An 18,317-nucleotide genomic window follows, 5' to 3' on the forward strand; every position below is an offset into this window, starting at 1 on the left:
TATGTCTTTATTTATTTATTATCTATTGTGAATAAAATTTGAAAAAATAATTATGTTTTTCATTTTCCTTTCAGCACTATAAATAGAATACCAATCACAATGGTAAGCTGAAAAAATAATGGCTCTAAAAACCAAACTAATGGCACCAGGGCCAGGAGTCATACAAATTTGCATATAAAATCATTACCAGTTTATGACTTACCGTAGAAATTTGTAAACATAGTTTAAGCAAACAATTAAGTATTATAGATTTAATAAGAAAAAAGGTAATAATAATAATAATAGGATAATAATAAAAAAATGCACATAAATTCTAAGCCTAAAGATCCAATTACTGTATGCTTATATCTATTAATTAAAAAAAGTGCGAAATATATAACAAAGGGGGGCCCCGAATGGACTTTCTGCCCCGGGGCCTCCAAGGGCCTAGTTACGGGCCTGATAGGTATCCTGGCTCTTCTCTTTTAAGTGTTTTGTAAGCTAAGGACAGCGTATTAATCTGTAATCTTTCTTTTATTTTCATAACACCCAAATGCCTATAATAAAATTGATCTAATCTTAGTTTGAAAATAAACCTTATACAAACATTTTGAGCTCTCTGTAACTTACTTAAAGAGTATTATTTATATGACAAAAAGCAACACTAGCGTAATCAAAAAGTGGAAATACTAATGAGTTGTATATAAATTGGGAATTGTTCTTGGTCAATGAAATCTAATTCTCGGCATATTTATAATATTCAGGGTGTTTGTTCCAGAAGGGAAGTAAGGGATGTTTTGGTAAAAAATATTAAATTCTAATCCAGCCATTCTGATAAATAATTTTCGAGTTGACAAAAGCCAAGTAGAACTATACAGTATCTATGCTGCCATAAACTATAGTAGATTTTACATATTAGTTCTCCTATTTCAGGTCAAAGTTTTTGGCCTGTTAAAAATCCTTGTTATATAAAAACATAGGAATACAGTTTCGTTTCGACATTAAATACCAAAGTAAAATATTTGATGTTGCAAGTATTTTTAGAATAAAATATACCTTAACTTTATTTTAATAGTTATTTTATGGTTGACAGTCAAGGTTTTGCTTCTTTCTCTCCTTAGCTCATACCATGTTGTTTAAAGTTTTTTTTTTTTTAAATTATGTCATCATTGAAATCTTTTAAACCTGTGGGAAAGAGCGTGTGTGTGTGTGAGAGAGAGAGAGAGTGAGAGAGAGAGAGAGAGAGAGGAGAGAGAGAGAGAGAGAGAGAGAGAGAGAGAGAGAGAGATCCAGCAATCTTAAGTAAGTTACTCTAAATCTTTTTTAACGACTAAATTTTTATTTACCAATTTTCAAAGCGGTTGTCAACTTCATTTTTATTCAGCAGCCTGTATTTTATTCTTTATTAATAATTAATTTCTGATAAATAATGAGCTTTTAATGTGTTTTTCTTCTCCAAATAGTTTAAACATTGAATTTTTGTCATTTTTTAAATGGTCGTATTAACTATTATTTGATTAATAATATTACTCGTATTGGTCTAAATAGTACTGTTTAGCTAGTAAATGGTGAATTTCTTATACAAATGAAAATATTAAGCCGCGTTTGGTCCATTTTGGGTAGGTTAAATTTATTAGCCTATCAGGTTCTTAATACCACTAATGCCTTCAAAAATTTTAACTTAGTGTCATATTGGATTTTTTTAGAATCGCAGTCCATCATTAGTCCTGTGAGTGACCATTCCCGTGTATTTATCTCATACAGCAACGATTTTCATAAAGCTTTCGATTTAGGTTCTACTTGTCCTCTATTTCAAAGTCTACCTTGTGCCGGCGATTGCTTTTTCCCTGGGGGTTCATGCCCCCCCTTCTCAGGGATGAGCAATTTTTCAATGAAAATAAGTGCATAAATCAATAAATTGGTTAATAATTCTAAGCAACTTTTGTTCTATGAAGCTTTTATCTGAAATTACTTTTCGACTTATTTGCAAGTGAAATAGTCAGTTTTCAGGCCAAAAAAACACGTTTTCAGATGGCTTTTCGCGAATAACTGAAAAAATATGCATTAAATCAAAAATCCTGTAGAAAGCAAAATTATAGCTTATACAAAAACAAGAAAACATCGTATAGTTATGATATATGTAGACCCAATACAAACGGGATTATTGCTTGTTGAATGTTAATTTGTATTTGCAATGAAAATTTTTTTCTAGCAAACAATAGCCAAACCCCAATGCATTTTTCGGGGAAAACTCAGAACCTTTTTTGAAGTCGAAAAACCAAAAGTTGTAGAGAATTTCATTCTGAATGAAAAGAACTATGTAAACTTGGCCAGTAATAAACAAACACAAAAGGATTGGAAAATGTAAATGGCATCTTATTGTAAAAACACGAAAAAGTACAAATAATACGAGTACAATAATGATTTAATAATTTATGTCATAAGGGATGGCTTTTAAGGGCCGAAACGAAACTGTGTAATGACTCATTAATTGTATTAAAAATTGTTAATTGATGTTTATTTAACTGATTAAATATGATTTAAATTAATTATATACCCCAATCTAATTTTTTATTTTTTCTAATAGGGGTTGTTTTACCCCTAAACAGCAATAGCTAGACTAGTAATTAAATATTTTTAACCAAAACATCCTTCACATCCCTTCTGGAACAAACATCCTGAATATTATAAATATGCCGAAAATTAGATTCCATTGACCAAGAACAATTCCCAATTTATATGCAACTCATTAGTATTCCCACTTTTTGATTACGCTAGTGTTGCTTTTTGTGATGTAAATAATACTCTTTTAAGTTAGTTACAGAGAGCTCAAAATGCTTGTATAAGATTTATTTTCAAACAAAATTAAATCAACATGTAACTAATTATTATAGGCAATTGGGTGTTATGAAAATAAAAGAAAGATTACAGATTAATACGCTGTCCTTAGCTTACAAAACACTTAAAAGAGAAGAGTTAGGATACCTATATGAGATGTATAAATTTATGAGAGATGTACATTTGCGCCAAACAAGATTTGGAGAAAATACCTTGCAATATCCTTTACATAGAACAGTAATATATACTAATAGTTTTCATACTCAGTCAATTAGGTTATTGAACTCATTGGAAGATAGTATCAGGAATTGTATCACCCGAAGGCAGGTCTTTTGACTACTTCGTATTTGAAAACAAAATATTAGAATATCCTCCATTGCTTGGTTTCGTAACTATATTGAGGCTAAGCAGAGGAGAAATAACCTGGTTCGTATACGACGTTTCCGAAAAATTTTTTGTCACTTTATATCTAGCAATAGAAAATAATTATAAAAGTACGATTAATATTTTCAGCCTCATGGACGAGACCCACACGCGGACTCTGTTATTTACATCCAAAAGAGAAGCATTAAGGTAATTAAGGCGTAATTATTGGAAACCATTTGTATTCTGTACAAATTCAACATTAGAATCTAAATAATATTCTTATCATTAGATTTTATCGCACATGAAATCAATATCTCATAAATATCACCTCCTTTATATGTACCTTATTAAATAATTTAGAACATTCCCTACAAACTAAGACAATTTCTTATATATAGTGTATTTTATATCATTGATAAGTTAACTGAAAAAGAATAAACGAAAATAAAGTCTCTTCTAATATCTTGCTTTATAATGTATAATTGTTAACAAAATCAAGACAGTATTCTTTCATTTTCTACATGGGTCTCTTTCTATGAGCCAATCTTGAAGGTTTTGCTTCAACTCATTCTCTCATAACTTTTTTTAAGTAATGTAGCAAGCTGTTGCAAAATTTTCATCCTGTGTACGACGATTTCCTGCTGTATCGGGTGGTTTGGTATGCAGGAAGTAGGTAGTCGGCTACTCTTCTGGTGATTTGGGAGTGCGTATCCTTAGCTCTTGTTTGCAGTCAGGATAACTCCAAAATTGATGTACAATATCACAAGCTTTAGAGTTAAAAGCTCCTCTGCAGAGCTCTGTTGGCTTAGGGTCTGCAATTGTTCCTTTTACCTTTTTACGTTGCTGTCATGCCGGACATGCGATTCAACAACAGCACTGTATGTCGTCTTTGCTGCTTGTTGCCATCCTATCTAGTGTATTCTTCTCCCTGCGTATATTCCAGATTCAAGCTTTTTGGTTAAGCTGTTATATGATCAGTCCATGTATGATCACATCTCTGTGTTGTTGGATATCACCATTGTTATACCTTTACAGTTTTGATTGTTTTTGTATTGTAATATTTTGGATGATAGGAATTTGGTGGAAGGCGTGAAGCCTTCTGCTAAAATCAGTTTTAGTGGTCGTAGTTGGATTTGTTACTAGGTTTTTTTTTAATTTTTCTTAAAGTGTCAGTCAATGTCCGTATGGAGGCTCCTTGCTGCCATTTTGTATAAGAAGGGTTGTGTCATCTGTATATGGGATAGTTTTTACACTGTCACTGTTGATATAACTCGTGAATTCGTTATAGAAGAACAAATAAAAATGGACCCTGTACTGAACCCTCTGGGGCACATCTGTTCACTGGTACCGTTCGGAACCTGAAGCTATAACTATTTTCCATTTATGGGTTTCTGCACATCAACGGTATACCTGAGTCCTTCAAGATAGCTAGCTATGCAACTTATTGGTATAGGACTCAAAGTGCTGAGAGTTTTCTTAGAATAAGGTCATTCCTTAAGCAGTCGATATCTTTACTGTAATTTAAAGAGACTGCTGATATATAATCATTTTCTTTAAGTTAGTCGATAACATATTCAGTGAAAGTTGTAATGGCGCTCCTAGTAGATATTCCTTTCAGGAACCTAGAACATAGCCAGGAAAACATTTTGGGTGAGGGGTATCCAGACAACTGATATTTTCACGGACAGAGAATTAGGCCCCACTTTGTTCTTTAAAAATTTCTTGACTCGTTTCTTTTTTGAGAATGATCGTTCAGCAGTAGGCTACATGACAGTAATACCAAATTATTTAAATAATAATAATCGTTTACTAATGAAGTAATTGGAAAAATTGAAAATTTGGAGTGTCCGGATCCCTTGAATCACTGGCTACGTTCTTGTCAGGAATCCGTGCTAAAGACTTGTTGCTTGACCAGGCTATACGTTCGGCAGTGTCACGTTTGGGGTTTCTAAGTTAAACGACGTATGTTTTCCATTTTGTAACCATCATCCTCCTGTCACTTTCACTGTCCATTATTTTATATTTGTAGTGTGCTCTAAGGAAATAATTTTTCATCAACATCAACTTTCTGTCATGGCAGATCTTAAGTTTATATTTATACTTTGTTCTGGTTTGGGTCCTTAGCTATGCATGTTTTTGTGTCTTAGTCATTATGGTTCGTAATCATTTGTAAGCTTATTCAAAACCAAAAGCGTTATGCATGGAATCTCAGTTTTATGAAGCAAGCGCTGATTTTAAGTTATCAGGTTTTTGTCTTTTTCTCTTATGATGCTTTCTTATGAAGGTACTTTTATTTTGATACACAAGTTTTCTCCCCAGTGTAAGAATACAAGTTAGCCCGATGTGGTCAGAGGCCCTTGTCTTAGTGACTGAGAAGCATAATATGTCTTCTCATATGTTTGTGCATACACAATCAATAGATGACCTTGAGTTATTCGAGTTGCTGACAGTAGGAGAAGTCTGATTCTATAAGAATGTAAATCTCCTTCAAACAGTGTGTTGTCGTATTTGCAGTGAGCTTATCAACTAAACATCATAACTAGGCATTTGTTTACAACGCGCTGATGTGTTGATTTCTTCTGCATCAATATTTGCTGTTTCTTTTGCGTCACTCAACCTAGTTTATAACATTCCCAACAAAAACTTCGTTTTTAAAGAATAACCATAAGTTGTTTTTTTAATAGAAGGTTTTTATACTTAGGCCAAGTTCAATTATTATTTCGGTGATATAATTGATAGTATTGATGATAGTAGGATGGTTAACCCTGAATATATTTGGATAGTCCTCTAACATTTTTATGGAAAATGATGTAGGGTAGTTTTTTTTCTGTTTTCACAATAGATTGCAGTTCAAGATAATTCTGCAACTGTGCCCTGTCTGTTTTCCTTCTTCTCGCTATCATTATTGTCTAAAACATGACAGAAGTTGGTTTTTAAAGTAGTTGGTATTTTAAAACATTGATTCATAAGTTTAATATTATACCAGCTTTTGCAATATAATTGAAGTCATTCTTCAGTGTAAATTAGAGGCTATCAAACGAGTAATCTCCTCTGTAAGTGTAGTTGATCATATTTCCTGCGAAGTTGTCAAATAGCAGGATTTCGCAATTTACATTGAGCCTGTGAAAGGAAAAGTAGCCTATGTCAAGTTATCATAGTTTTGAGCAATGAAAGGGTTTACTAAAAACAGTTGCACAAATCCAAATGTAAATATTATCTTAAAATTGTATCATATTTTTATTCTATGATAACCATTTTAACTTTTGGACAGTTTCAATTGTAGTTTTTTTTTTACTTATTATAGTTTTATACTAATAAAATAATAATATTAAGTATGACTTACACCACTTTTCCTTCAACAGTTACGCATGGTGATGAATAATAAAACGTTGTTGCCATGAAATAGTAAGTTTATTATTAAAACAATATTATTCAAAGTAGCTAGTAACATATTTAAAATATTACAATTAAATATTAAATTATTTAAAATCAGGTTAAACTTTTTTTTGTAATTTTAGAAAAATTGAGTTTGTTTCTGATTCACTGTCGATAACTGGGTTCTCATCACACTGACTTGCAGTCACTAGATTCATAAAAAACCCATGGTGGATTTGGTGGTATGTGTGGAAGAAGATCCATCATGTCTTTCTTCTTTGAAACAGTGACTTCACGAGGATTCGAATAAAGAGGTTCCATTAAAACATTGCCCACATTTTTTTTGTGTCGTCCTCTCTTGGCAGGTGTAATATCCAAATCATCAAAAGGCATATCATCATTAAGAGTTTCTTTGTACAGGATTTTAAAGGGTTCATCCTGTACATACCTTAACCATTGAATTTTGAGCCAAGATATGGGTTTACCCACAGCATTTGCCTTTCTTCTTGTGATTGATTTCTCACGATTTTGAGTTTGTAAGCATGTCTTTCTGTTGCATTTCCTTCACAAAGTAAGGTTTCTTGTGTTTGGATTTTGCAATAACACTATACCAATCTTGAGGGGTATACATCACCTTTCGTTTGAAGGCTTTCTCTATAACCCCAAAATCACCATCGTTGGGCAAGTAAGAATGGCCACTCGTCATAAACTTATGATCGATAATCTTAATGTTATTATCTACTTGCTGTACAAAGTGCATCATAGCTAGAGCAACTTTAACATTGCGGTTCTGCCCACCGCAACAGTCACTAAACATGACAACATGGTTACAGTTTTCAAGGACTCTTTGACGTAAATGCTCAACTATGCAGGAACTTATCTCCTGAGAACCCCGTGAGGCTGTTACCTCGTACCAAACATACATGTATCCATTTCCTGTGGATAGCTCGTGACACCCTAGGTTATAGGCTTACATATACATATTACGTTTATAATACGCTACAGAACAGGTGAGTCTAGGGAAAGGTAATGCTTTTTGGAGATCAAAAGTAAATGCATAGTAATTAACATCTGGATTTGATTTGGATTCTTCCATTGCCTCTTTAAGCTTTTGCCTGGAAAGATCCGCTTTACGTAAATGCAACTCATGAGCAGTCTGAAGAGTTTGCTTCTCCTCATTGTTTTCACACATTTCAAATTTCACTTTGAATGTGTCGCATTTTGTGCAGGTATCTTTCCGGGAAGGATGAAAATGAAGATTAAATTCGAAATTAAAAGTACGGCGGAAAATGGCTTCTGACACTGGTTCTGCATTGCTAGCAGCACAGTGTTCTTTGTACAAGTTGTACATCAGTCTAATATTAAGGTCCTCTGAGAGATATTTCCTATTTGGATTGTGGGTCCTTGTGTAGTGTGATTCGTTTGAAGGGAAAGAAGAAATGTGATCTCTCACTATTTTTAAACGTTCATCGTCTATTTTGTATGTACATGGTTGCTTACCCCTTATATCAGACCCAGGTACTTGTCCTTGACTAATTTTTTTGTAAGGCTCTAAAAGTCCTTCCATCTGAAATCTGAAAAGTTTGTAAAAAAAAACTTTTTACAAACTACTACATTAGCATTTGGCAACTGAAGATGATACTTCACACATTTGCCTTTGTTTCCTCGAGAGCCATCTATGTGTACTAGGCATGGTTACCTTGCAAAGCCCAGTTATGTAAGCAAACTGAAGGAATCACAAGGAACAGTGGAATAAGTCATACATACACCACTCTTCCATCTAATGATCAGCTGTTCTTTTTAACACAGTGTGGAACAGTGAAGCAAGTCAGACTTACACCACTATTCCTTCAAACAAAACTAATATTCTGTTTTTTTTTCAAAGACCAATACACAGTATAAAGAATGGAGTTTTGACTTGCTTCACTATTCCATCAAATGTAATGACCCTTAAGGAGTTCATATCAGGTTAAAACTGAAAATAAAAAAAAACTGATTTACACCACTTTTCATTTCACAGGCTTATTTACAAACGTCAATTTATATAAGAGGACTATCCAGAAATTCGATGAGAAGATTAAAAAACCGCCAATTCACAATAACAGAACTTTCACTTAGTGTTCCTCAAATTTCAAGGGGTGCGCTGCCCGAAATTGTTACACATAAATTAGGTACCAAAAATGATGTGTAAGATGGGTACCGTACGTAGCAAATCAGACTCTAGAAGTCCTGGAAGCTTTTAAGTGGGAGGTGTTTCCACATCCATCTTAAAGTCAAGATCTTGTACCCAGCGACTACCACCTATTTCCAGCAATGAAGATCTGGCTTTGATGACGACGTGGAACAGAGGGGAGGGGGAGGATAATTGTTACAAAAATTATCTTTCAACACTAATATATGACTTCAGTTTCACATTTCAAGATAACAGCTATAACAGTCACATATACAACATGCCTTTTCCGTCTTTGGCGAGAAGAGAATATTTCTTTTTCTATTTTGTAGTATAAGGGTCATAACTAACTTATATGTTGTTATTTTTAAAGTTAGTTTAAATTATTTTGTTTACACAATGTTTTTGTTCAGATGATGATGGCGATTCTTGATACACAGTGGTATATTACACTTTGAGTTTCTAGTGAATATAAATCACAACTAAAAGTTGAGATATTTTCGACAAATCTATGCCTCCACTTTTTAAACATATATTTGAAGTGATTTTGCATGATTATTTGTATAATTTATGTGTAGCACTTTGCAAAAGACGAATAAAATATATGTACTACTTTCAAAATCTTCTTTCTTTGCTTTATAATGATTAATCGTTTCCTAAAATGTGTAACGTAATTCTAAAACAGCATGTGTAATTAATACTTCGAATACCAAGTGGCACAAAGCTTAATCTTTCAATATTTATAATGATGTACTAAATGTAAGTTTGACTGGAAACATAACGTGTTAATCTCATTAATGTACTTGAATAAATTTTCAGCCGCATGGACGAGATCCACAGGCAGATTCTATCACTTACATTCCAAGGCGACACACCAAGGTAGATTTATTATAGTACGAGTTTAATAATCTTTATCACTTACACTCCAAGAGTTTGATAATCGGATATCACTTAGATTCCGTGACGGTACACCAATATAGATTTATTATAGTACAAGTTTTATAATATGATATCACTTACATTCCAAGGTGACACGACCAAGGTAGATTTATTGTATTACGAGTCTTCATAATATTATATCACTTACATTTCAAGAGTTTGATAAGAGTTTTAGATTTTGAGACGACATATCTATGTAGATTTAGGCTAGTATAGTACGAGTGTTATAATATGATATCACTTACCTTCCAAGGTAACACACCAAGGTAGATTTATTACAGTACGAGTTTTCATAATCTTATATCACTTACATTCCAAGAGTTTGATAATCTGATATCACTTAGATTCCGAGACGACCCACCAAGATATATTTATTACAGTACGATTTTGCTAATATGATATCATTTACATTCCAAGACGACACACCAAGGTAGATTTATTGTAGTAAGAGTTTGATAATGTGACAAATTGAACTACTGACACAAGCAAGTTTCGTACCTGAACTAACTATCTCTTACCATTTATTACCAACACTCAATGCCTGTGACTGTTGTGAAACCACGTCTTCCCAATATTTAGTTACTAAAACCTTGAGGCATTTATACTCAGTAAAACGATTAGGTAATCTGGTATTACATAGTGGCCACTGTTATACAACGCGATGTGTATAAAATAGCAAAGTTAAAATTAATGTTTAAGAGCGCTCAAGTGATCTGAGCTTGAATTTTGGGGAAGCCAGGGGCATTTTCGATCGAGACTTTCCCGATCGTCCAACGTCATCTGATGTAGGAAAATTACTGTAATGATTAAAAATGCCCCTGGCCATCAGTGCGGTCTTCGGTGGCCCGCACTTCTGGCGAAAGAAGAAAAACATCCCTCGAGACAGTATTTAAATTCAAGCTGTATTTGGGCAACTTACATGTATATTAATCTTTAAATGTTAATAAATTTATTTCCTTATTTTTAAATCTATTCTATCCTCTATTTCTTGAACTCCTAATTTTGCTTTCCACACTAATACACTGTTAGTAACCTTACAGGACCAGACAACATCTACTGACAACGCTGTGGTAGAGCCTGTGCAGCGCGACTTTCACAATATTCACATTCCTGGAATCCTGACTATCCTGGCATTGTCTTTCCATGACATATTTGAGGGCCTTGCTCTTGGCATCCAGGTGATATTTCCATTAAGACATCCGACATTTAAAATAATTTAAGGGGATCCGCCACCATTTATTCTGTATTTATCGGGTTTTTGACAAATCTATTTTACTCAACTTTGTAACCCTATTCCCGCAAAAACCGACCCTCCTCTGGTTTTCGTTTGAATATATTATTTAAAATAAGAAAGATTGACTGAAACTTTCACAAGTGTATCTTCATAGCACAATAAAGCTGTATTCCTATCAAGAGGTAAAAACGTAGATTTAAAAATGTTTATGAAAAAATAATGTTTTTAATATAGTATTTCCGTAAACATCTGTAAAGGTTTTCTTATTTGTTTTACTATTAGTAGTTTAAATACGAGAACAAATTAATTAAATTGTTTATAAAAATTTTAGGAAATAATAATGCAATCCATTCATAAATTAAATAGTTATTAAAAAACCATACTTCAAACAAAAATTATTATAGACTACAAACAGAATTCGAAAAATAAGTACCGTACTTGAAGCACGATGTAGTTACATTAATGTATGTTTATAGGTTAACTTAAACCTTTTCATTTAAAAAACTAAAAACCTTCCTAAATTGTGGCAAAACTCCTTAATACTCTTTAAAATGGAATGAAGCCCGTAAAATGCTCTTAGATTACAGGAGACAACTTTCCACACAAAAATGATTTATTCTTACTTTAAAGCATTTGTAATGGTAGTTGTCATTTTTAAATTTCTTTTTATGTATTATATTTCACTCATTTGTTGATAACTTAATATCTTTCAAACGTTTTGAGAAATTCACAAACATATATTAACGTTTCAGGAACGTAATATGGACGTGTATTTCCTTTTTCTTTCTGTGGCCACCCACAAGTTTGCGATCGCATTCTCTGTCAGTTTGGACTTCCTGTTGTCGGGTGTGGACCCCAAGATGATTATCCTGTACACAGTCATCTTCTCGCTGGTGAATCCCGGTGGGATAGGCATGGGCATAGCTCTGAGTCTGCTCAGCAGAGAGGGTACCATCCATTCACCGGTGAGAGATTGTGCACATACACTCGACTGTTACTTCCCCAATTTATATTAATCAGTTAAATAATCGTAACTCTTTGGCCAATTTAATGTCAATTACTATAACAATATACGAGGTGTGTTCAAAACGTAATGGGATTTTTTTAAGTTCCTTGGGATTGAAGAGTCCGAGTGAAATAAACAATTAATGGATCCGTAGGTTATTCAATAATAAACTGAATATATAACTACCACAAATGACACTGTTCGATAGCAGAATTCTCTGAGATGGAGATGCAACTTACTGACATCACTGCAGCTCTTTCCTTCTTTTTTAAAAACTTTTGTAAATATTATTTGACATGAATTGTAATGTGAATGACAAAATGGGTTTTTAAAATTTAGTTTTAACATTAGAGGTTTTGATAAGGTAATAGGATTTGTTTAGATATTCATCATTGCCACACACACAAAAAAAAACAAAAAAACAAAAAATGGCACACTGTATTCCAATAATCATTTTATATTAATAAATACAGTTGTAACAGGAAATACTGTACAGAGATATAAACAAAAAACCTTTAAAAAAATTAAAGTAAACAAAAAGGGACAAACAAAAGTCACAAATTGTTATCATTGTTGGTTCAAGATTGTCGTTTAAATTTGGATGAAGCTACTAACAAGATATAATGGAAATATTTCTTTAGAAATTAATTGAATTAAATTTAATTTTGACTAATTAAATTAAATTATCGGACCAACCATTCAGCCAATCATCAGATGAACTTAAATTGTTTTGACTGCCAAATACTAAAAACCAAATAACTAAAAAAGAAACCTACAAAATCAAATAGTCAACTGTCCATTGTTGATTGTTGTAAGCAGACGTATTATGACGTGTTTTTTACTCAGTTTAGATTAGTTTTTATTTTAGTGCGTGTTTTAGAGATAGTATGCAAGGAGATATGACTCAACTAATGACTTCTGCATATCACAATAATTGTATGATGTACGAAACAGAGTTAATATAAAATTTTGTTTGTGTAAACACGTAACACATAACAATAAGATATGATCAAAAAGATTTTGTAGTCGAAAGCCTTCAATAAAAAGGTTTGCATTTTTTTTAAAATTTAATCCAATTTTCATAAATTTAATTTATACCAAAGTGAAGAATAATCTGTGTTCATGAAGTATTGGACACTTAATCACTTCTAATGTAAGATTAAGTTTTAAAAAATTGTTGTCAAACAGACAAGACTATTAAAAAAATATTGTTCACACAAAAACCATTTTTACGTTAAGAAAAAAAGGTTTTTTCAGATGACGGTGACTATGCAAGGTATTGCAAGTGGTTCACTTATTTACGTCACATGTTTTGAAGTGCTCCAGCGCCACACGACACAAGAAAATGGCAGCCACGTAAGCGGCATTCGCAACACTGTTTTTGTGATCTCGGGTTTTATATTCATGCTTGGCATGAAGATTGTCATGGGTGAGTTCAGCCTTACTGTTCACATTTCTGTAAAGATTTCTAGACAAGAATAAATGGATGAAAGGTAATTGCCCAGCAATTCGGCAGACTACCCTTATTGGCCAATTCATTTCCGAATCTCAGCCTAACGGCTCATTAACCACATACTTCACTCTTACTCAGATTGAAAAGTAACAGTATCTGAACTCTCAACACAAAGACTTGTGAAATATTTTGACGTTTGGCCTCACTTATTGCACTATTATTTTATACCAAAATGTTAACCGTGGTATGTGCTGCCCAATACAGTATCGCTTTAGTTTCTTGTTTGGCCGAGAGATTTACGCACTTTCCAGATACGCCTGGGTAAGGTCTACAACACGTAGCAGCTCAAGACAATGGCCCCATCCTGACTCAGAGAACCATGTAGGTATATGGAGCATTTCACACGACTATGTTACGGAGATGGAAAAAGAATGTACCCGTCGAGGGGTAGCGAACTGTCTGTGAGGTTCGTTACCAATCGACGGACCTGTGCCTTGGCTCAGTCCGTCTTTTTCGCAGGGGGTGTGAAAAATGCATTACTGCACGAACGCTTCGCCTTACCGTAACCAAGCGAACGAGTGGTGGTGGTGTACTCCAACAGGGTTTTCCTGAAAGCATAATCACTAAAATAACACACCCCCTCCTCTTCTTGGACCAGCATGGAAACGGTGTTCCCAACACTTCGGGATAGGCCTTTTGTTTGAGCTAAGGCCTAACAAGCTCTCATATGGTTTCCATTTTATGATCATATGTTGTTATTTACGATCTAGAGTTACTTTTTTCGCCCTATCCACTCTCCAGACTGTCTCTCCATCCACTCTGTAATGTTAGCGATCAACGTTTTCGTCCAACTATCGCGGGATTCAGTATCCCAGCGAACTTTTCATCTCCGTATGCTCACAACCTTTTCAACTCCGAACTCTTCCTTGCTGTCAAAATCATACTTACATTCTTGCGCCTTTAAATCAATTGGCATTACACTTGCAATGATCTGAACTGCTGGCTCAGAGACTGTTCAGTCTCTGACGAACTAGCAACCCTCAAAGCGACTTTTCTCTGAACAGAAGCCATTCTCTTTACGATACTTTCCTTTCCTTAGTGTCAACCCAAACCTCACATATATAGAATAGGAAGGAGTCGGTAATTGACATTAAGAGTCGCCTTCACTTTTCAATCACTAATGATAACCCATGTTCTTGTAGCCACAGACTCACGCGTTGCATTACCATGTTCAGCACCAACTGTGCAATCTTCTGTACTACGAGCAAAAATGACTGCAGCGATGTCATCTGCATATCCCACCAGGAAAGCCTCCGGAGGCACCTGCAAACACAAAATGTCATTGTAGGGAACGTTCCAAAAGTCGGGGCCCAATATGGAACCCTGAGCATCCCCGTTTGTGACCTCCCTCCTGAGTTCGTCATCTGATGTCATAAAGACCAGCTGCCGATCTGTCTGGTAATTTTGATTACCCTGAGCAGATACTCTGGGATCCTGAAATATTTCTCCAAGGCCTTCATCATGTCAATCCATCTTGCTGAATTAAAAGCATTCTTGAGTAGTGGTTCCCTGGAGTAGTGGTTCCTCTGCTATCACCTGAAATTTTCCTACCACTTCTTTGATGGGACCAATGGTCGACTTCCCCCGTTTGAAGCCTTTGTGTGGAGAGGACGCCAGCCTCCTAAATTACCCTTGTCAGATGTGGCCGGAGGAGATTCTCCGACACCTTCCCTGCAACAAGCATACAGAGAGGCCTGTACACTGGTGGGGAGCCTCAATCCCATAGCTTTTGCTGACTAAGACTAAGCGGTTAGTCATCAAATCACCGTTTGCTTCTAAAGCACCCAGGGGGGCCCATTCCACATCACCTTTCTCTGTTGCGCACCCTTGTGACATACGCGTAAGATTATAAATAACAGATGTTGAAACTTCACAATTCAGTGGGCCACACGTACTGACCGACCGATTTTAACTAGAAAATAGTGGGCACTTTGAGTGGAATTATAACACATTTTTCATGAACTATTATAGTCTTGTGTTAAGAATTTTAAAGATTATAATTGGTTAAATGTAGAACTTAAAAACAAGAGAGCAATAATTTAATTTAATTGCACTTTTTTATTTCATAAAATCTAAAAACGCTGAAAAAAAACAAGTTTTGAGAATCATTACTATCTTTTACATTCTCTCTCATACAGTGATGAGGAGAACGTTATGTAAGAAAGAAAAGACTGTGGGCAACATGAAAATATCTCTCCAAACATATGTCTGTGAGTGTAAAATTTGTCAGTGAGAAATACGCAAACTCCTTATGACTTAAATTGGCATACAAAGTCTGACAGGTCTACAGCATCCTCTTCCCTCTAGCCAGTTCTCTTAGGTCCCTCCCTACTTAGTTTTTTCATCATTTCTTGAATCCTCTTGCTGTTGGATTCTTTTAACGATTTTCCTTCCTCTCTTCTAATCACATGTCCTCCGGGAGCATTCACTTCTGGCTGGTTTATACCTTCTAGTTGAATCTACACGGGGTACAGCAAAAACTGATATCACTTAAATCTGGATCACTTTATGATGTACAGGAGTAACACATCACTAACCGCAAATGTTGAGATATTGGGGTGCAAGGGTACATCGATAGTTCTAGTCTACTGCGGGGGATGACTGTTGGAGTCAATGGGACTCCCCAAGTGTTAAGGCCTGTTGCTATCCTAGACAAGAGCGAGCCACCTCTTTGTCTGCTTTGACTAGAGAGGCTGGTACAGAGCTGGCTTCCTTTTCTTCCAAAGCGACATGACTGAAATTAATGCCCAAAATACTTCCTCATGGATCTCGATAGGAGGCGGCCCCTACCCCCAACCTTACCTATCCAGAATATTATGTCACTCAGGAAACTGTGCAAAGTTCCTTTTAGGACTTACTACAATTTCTCAGCTTAAGGGAACAAATTAAATCGCAAGTCCTACCCACCTTAACCTTAGCTCGGCAACAACAGTTGGAGATTTGAACAATTCCCTAACCTTCCAATTGTTTTATGTTACATATATTACCTTCTCTAGTAGGTCCAAATATTTTCTTTAAAACTTTATTTTTGAATGTTACTAGTTTCTTTTCTGCTTTTTTTGAAGTGTCTAAGTCCTGCTCTATGAAGCGGGATTCGTCGAATATTAGTCTTATATAGTTTTAACACATTCACTACTATCGTCTCCAACCGAAGATGCGCCACACTCACTCCAGGTGTTGCTGTGACTGATCGTAGACCTTCGGTCAATGCTGCAATATATACTAAAAATTTGTATGATGCTTAATGAGTCACAAAACATTTTTAACAGTGAATAATATATTAATTTTGTTTTTTTTTTAAATAAGTGGTGTACATTTTTATGCTTTAAAATTATAATTTTGTCTGAGAAAAAATCGCTTTCACAATTTTGGTTTCATTTATACTATTTAAGGCCAACTAGCTACCACATTAAATTGGCCAAACTTCATTGCTGATAAAATGTATGTTTTAAAAATTCTATTGAAAAATTGGTTATATCTCTCGTAATGATACTGAGGTTCTGAGAGAAGAGGGGGAAAGAGGAAAAGAGGGGGAATTGAAGTAGACAAGACCAGACGTTATCTAAACACGCCTTGCGGTAATTTACAAGAAATGGTGGAAAGTTTGAGCTATTCTGAGGTGCTACTTACTTACTTACTCTTACTCCCATGGCCATGGATACCCTAGGTGGTATTTGGCCTTGCCAACCAGCTGCCTCCATCTGTCCCTGTCTTCACAATCCCCCTGACCCGCTCTCAATTTCCGCAAGTCCTTCTCCACCTGGTCCTTCCAGCGATTTTTGGGTCTACCTCGAAGTCTTCTTCCAACTGGATTGTGTTTCCAAACCTCTTTAATCAATTTATCATCCTCCCTCCTCATCACATGGCCTGCCCACCGAAGTCTCTTGCTCTTTGCTTCTCCTACAACGTCTGGAGATTGAAACATCTCTCTGATTTCTTGGTTGTACCTGATTCTCCATCCATCTCCATCTCTATTAGGTCCAAAAATTTTCCTCAAAATTTTATTCTCGAATGTAACCAATCTCTTTTCTGCCTGTTTATCTATAATCCATGTCTCTGCTCCATAGGTGCTACTTAAAATAATATAATATTGGTTATTTTTAAGTTGTTTTAAAAACGCTTTGTGCATACAGTATTTCTTTCTATGTTCTCAGGAGCACACAATCAACACTTAACACACAATCATTACTTCGAAGGAAAAGCAGCTGGAAATTCAACAGCAAGTTGGTGAAGTCAGGAAGAGAATCTCTTTAACTTCTTAAGACGTAGAGCTTAGTAAATTGAAGAAGCTAACTTACAATCAAAGTATTTGTTTTACCATAGTTTTAGTAAACATTTTCATTGATGTATTTACATTTGCTATTTGTAATAAAGTCAAATAAATGTATCAGTTCGAAAAGATTGAAATCTATATAACATTGATCTAGTTTTTAATTTCATTACTATTGTGGCAAGTATACACATATTTATTTAATTTGTTGAAGACAAATAAGACATTCTAAATGACTCAAATATACTCTAACTAAAAATAAATTTTAACTATTTAAAAATAAAGAAGTACAGGCTTCGAATACATCACACAATGAACAATGTATTGCAAAATTATCTGTTACGGAAGTTATTGAAGAGCAGTTGATTCTTGATCTTTATAAAAAGTAGAAATCAGTACCGAACAATATTTTCCACAGTTGCTCTTGGAATAAGAGCATAGTTAAAATAATATTTTAATGGCTCTTAAATATTTTGTATTTGCTTTGAGACGATTCAATAATACAATCACACCATCATGATAACACAATTATAAAATAAATAAATACACGAAATACTGTGGTTTGAGTCACAAATTGTTCGATAGATTGTAGTCATGAACTATGAAACAACATGGCGTAAGACTTCT

The 18,317-nt window shown here is 34.6% G+C and overlaps 1 protein-coding gene across 1 annotated transcript; it reads left to right on the top strand.

Moving 5' to 3' along the window:
* The first annotated feature begins 3,334 nt into the window (after positions 1 to 3,334).
* LOC124358981 (zinc transporter ZIP1-like) lies at positions 3,335 to 17,899 on the top strand. The gene is made up of 6 exons (XM_046811277.1): positions 3,335 to 3,390; positions 9,548 to 9,607; positions 10,708 to 10,845; positions 11,654 to 11,866; positions 13,165 to 13,336; positions 17,575 to 17,899. The coding sequence occupies exons 4-6, from the start codon at positions 11,663 to 11,665 to the stop codon at positions 17,649 to 17,651; spliced, it is 453 nt and encodes a 150-aa protein (XP_046667233.1). The 5' UTR covers positions 3,335 to 3,390; positions 9,548 to 9,607; positions 10,708 to 10,845; positions 11,654 to 11,662; the 3' UTR covers positions 17,652 to 17,899.
* Positions 17,900 to 18,317: the final 418 nt, after the last annotated feature.

This window comes from Homalodisca vitripennis, chromosome 4 (genome assembly GCF_021130785.1).
Source record: "Homalodisca vitripennis isolate AUS2020 chromosome 4, UT_GWSS_2.1, whole genome shotgun sequence".
NCBI lineage: Eukaryota > Metazoa > Arthropoda > Insecta > Hemiptera > Cicadellidae > Homalodisca > Homalodisca vitripennis.

Bases quoted from the DNA above. Each gene is read 5' to 3' on its own strand.
- LOC124358981 (XM_046811277.1), top strand. From the start codon at position 11,663: ATGGACGTGTATTTCCTTTTTCTTTCTGTGGCCACCCACAAGTTTGCG. The intron at 11,867-13,164 runs GTGAGAGATTGT...AGGTTTTTTCAG, and splicing joins AGGGTACCATCCATTCACCG to ATGACGGTGACTATGCAAGG. The intron at 13,337-17,574 runs GTGAGTTCAGCC...CTATGTTCTCAG, and splicing joins TGGCATGAAGATTGTCATGG to GAGCACACAATCAACACTTA.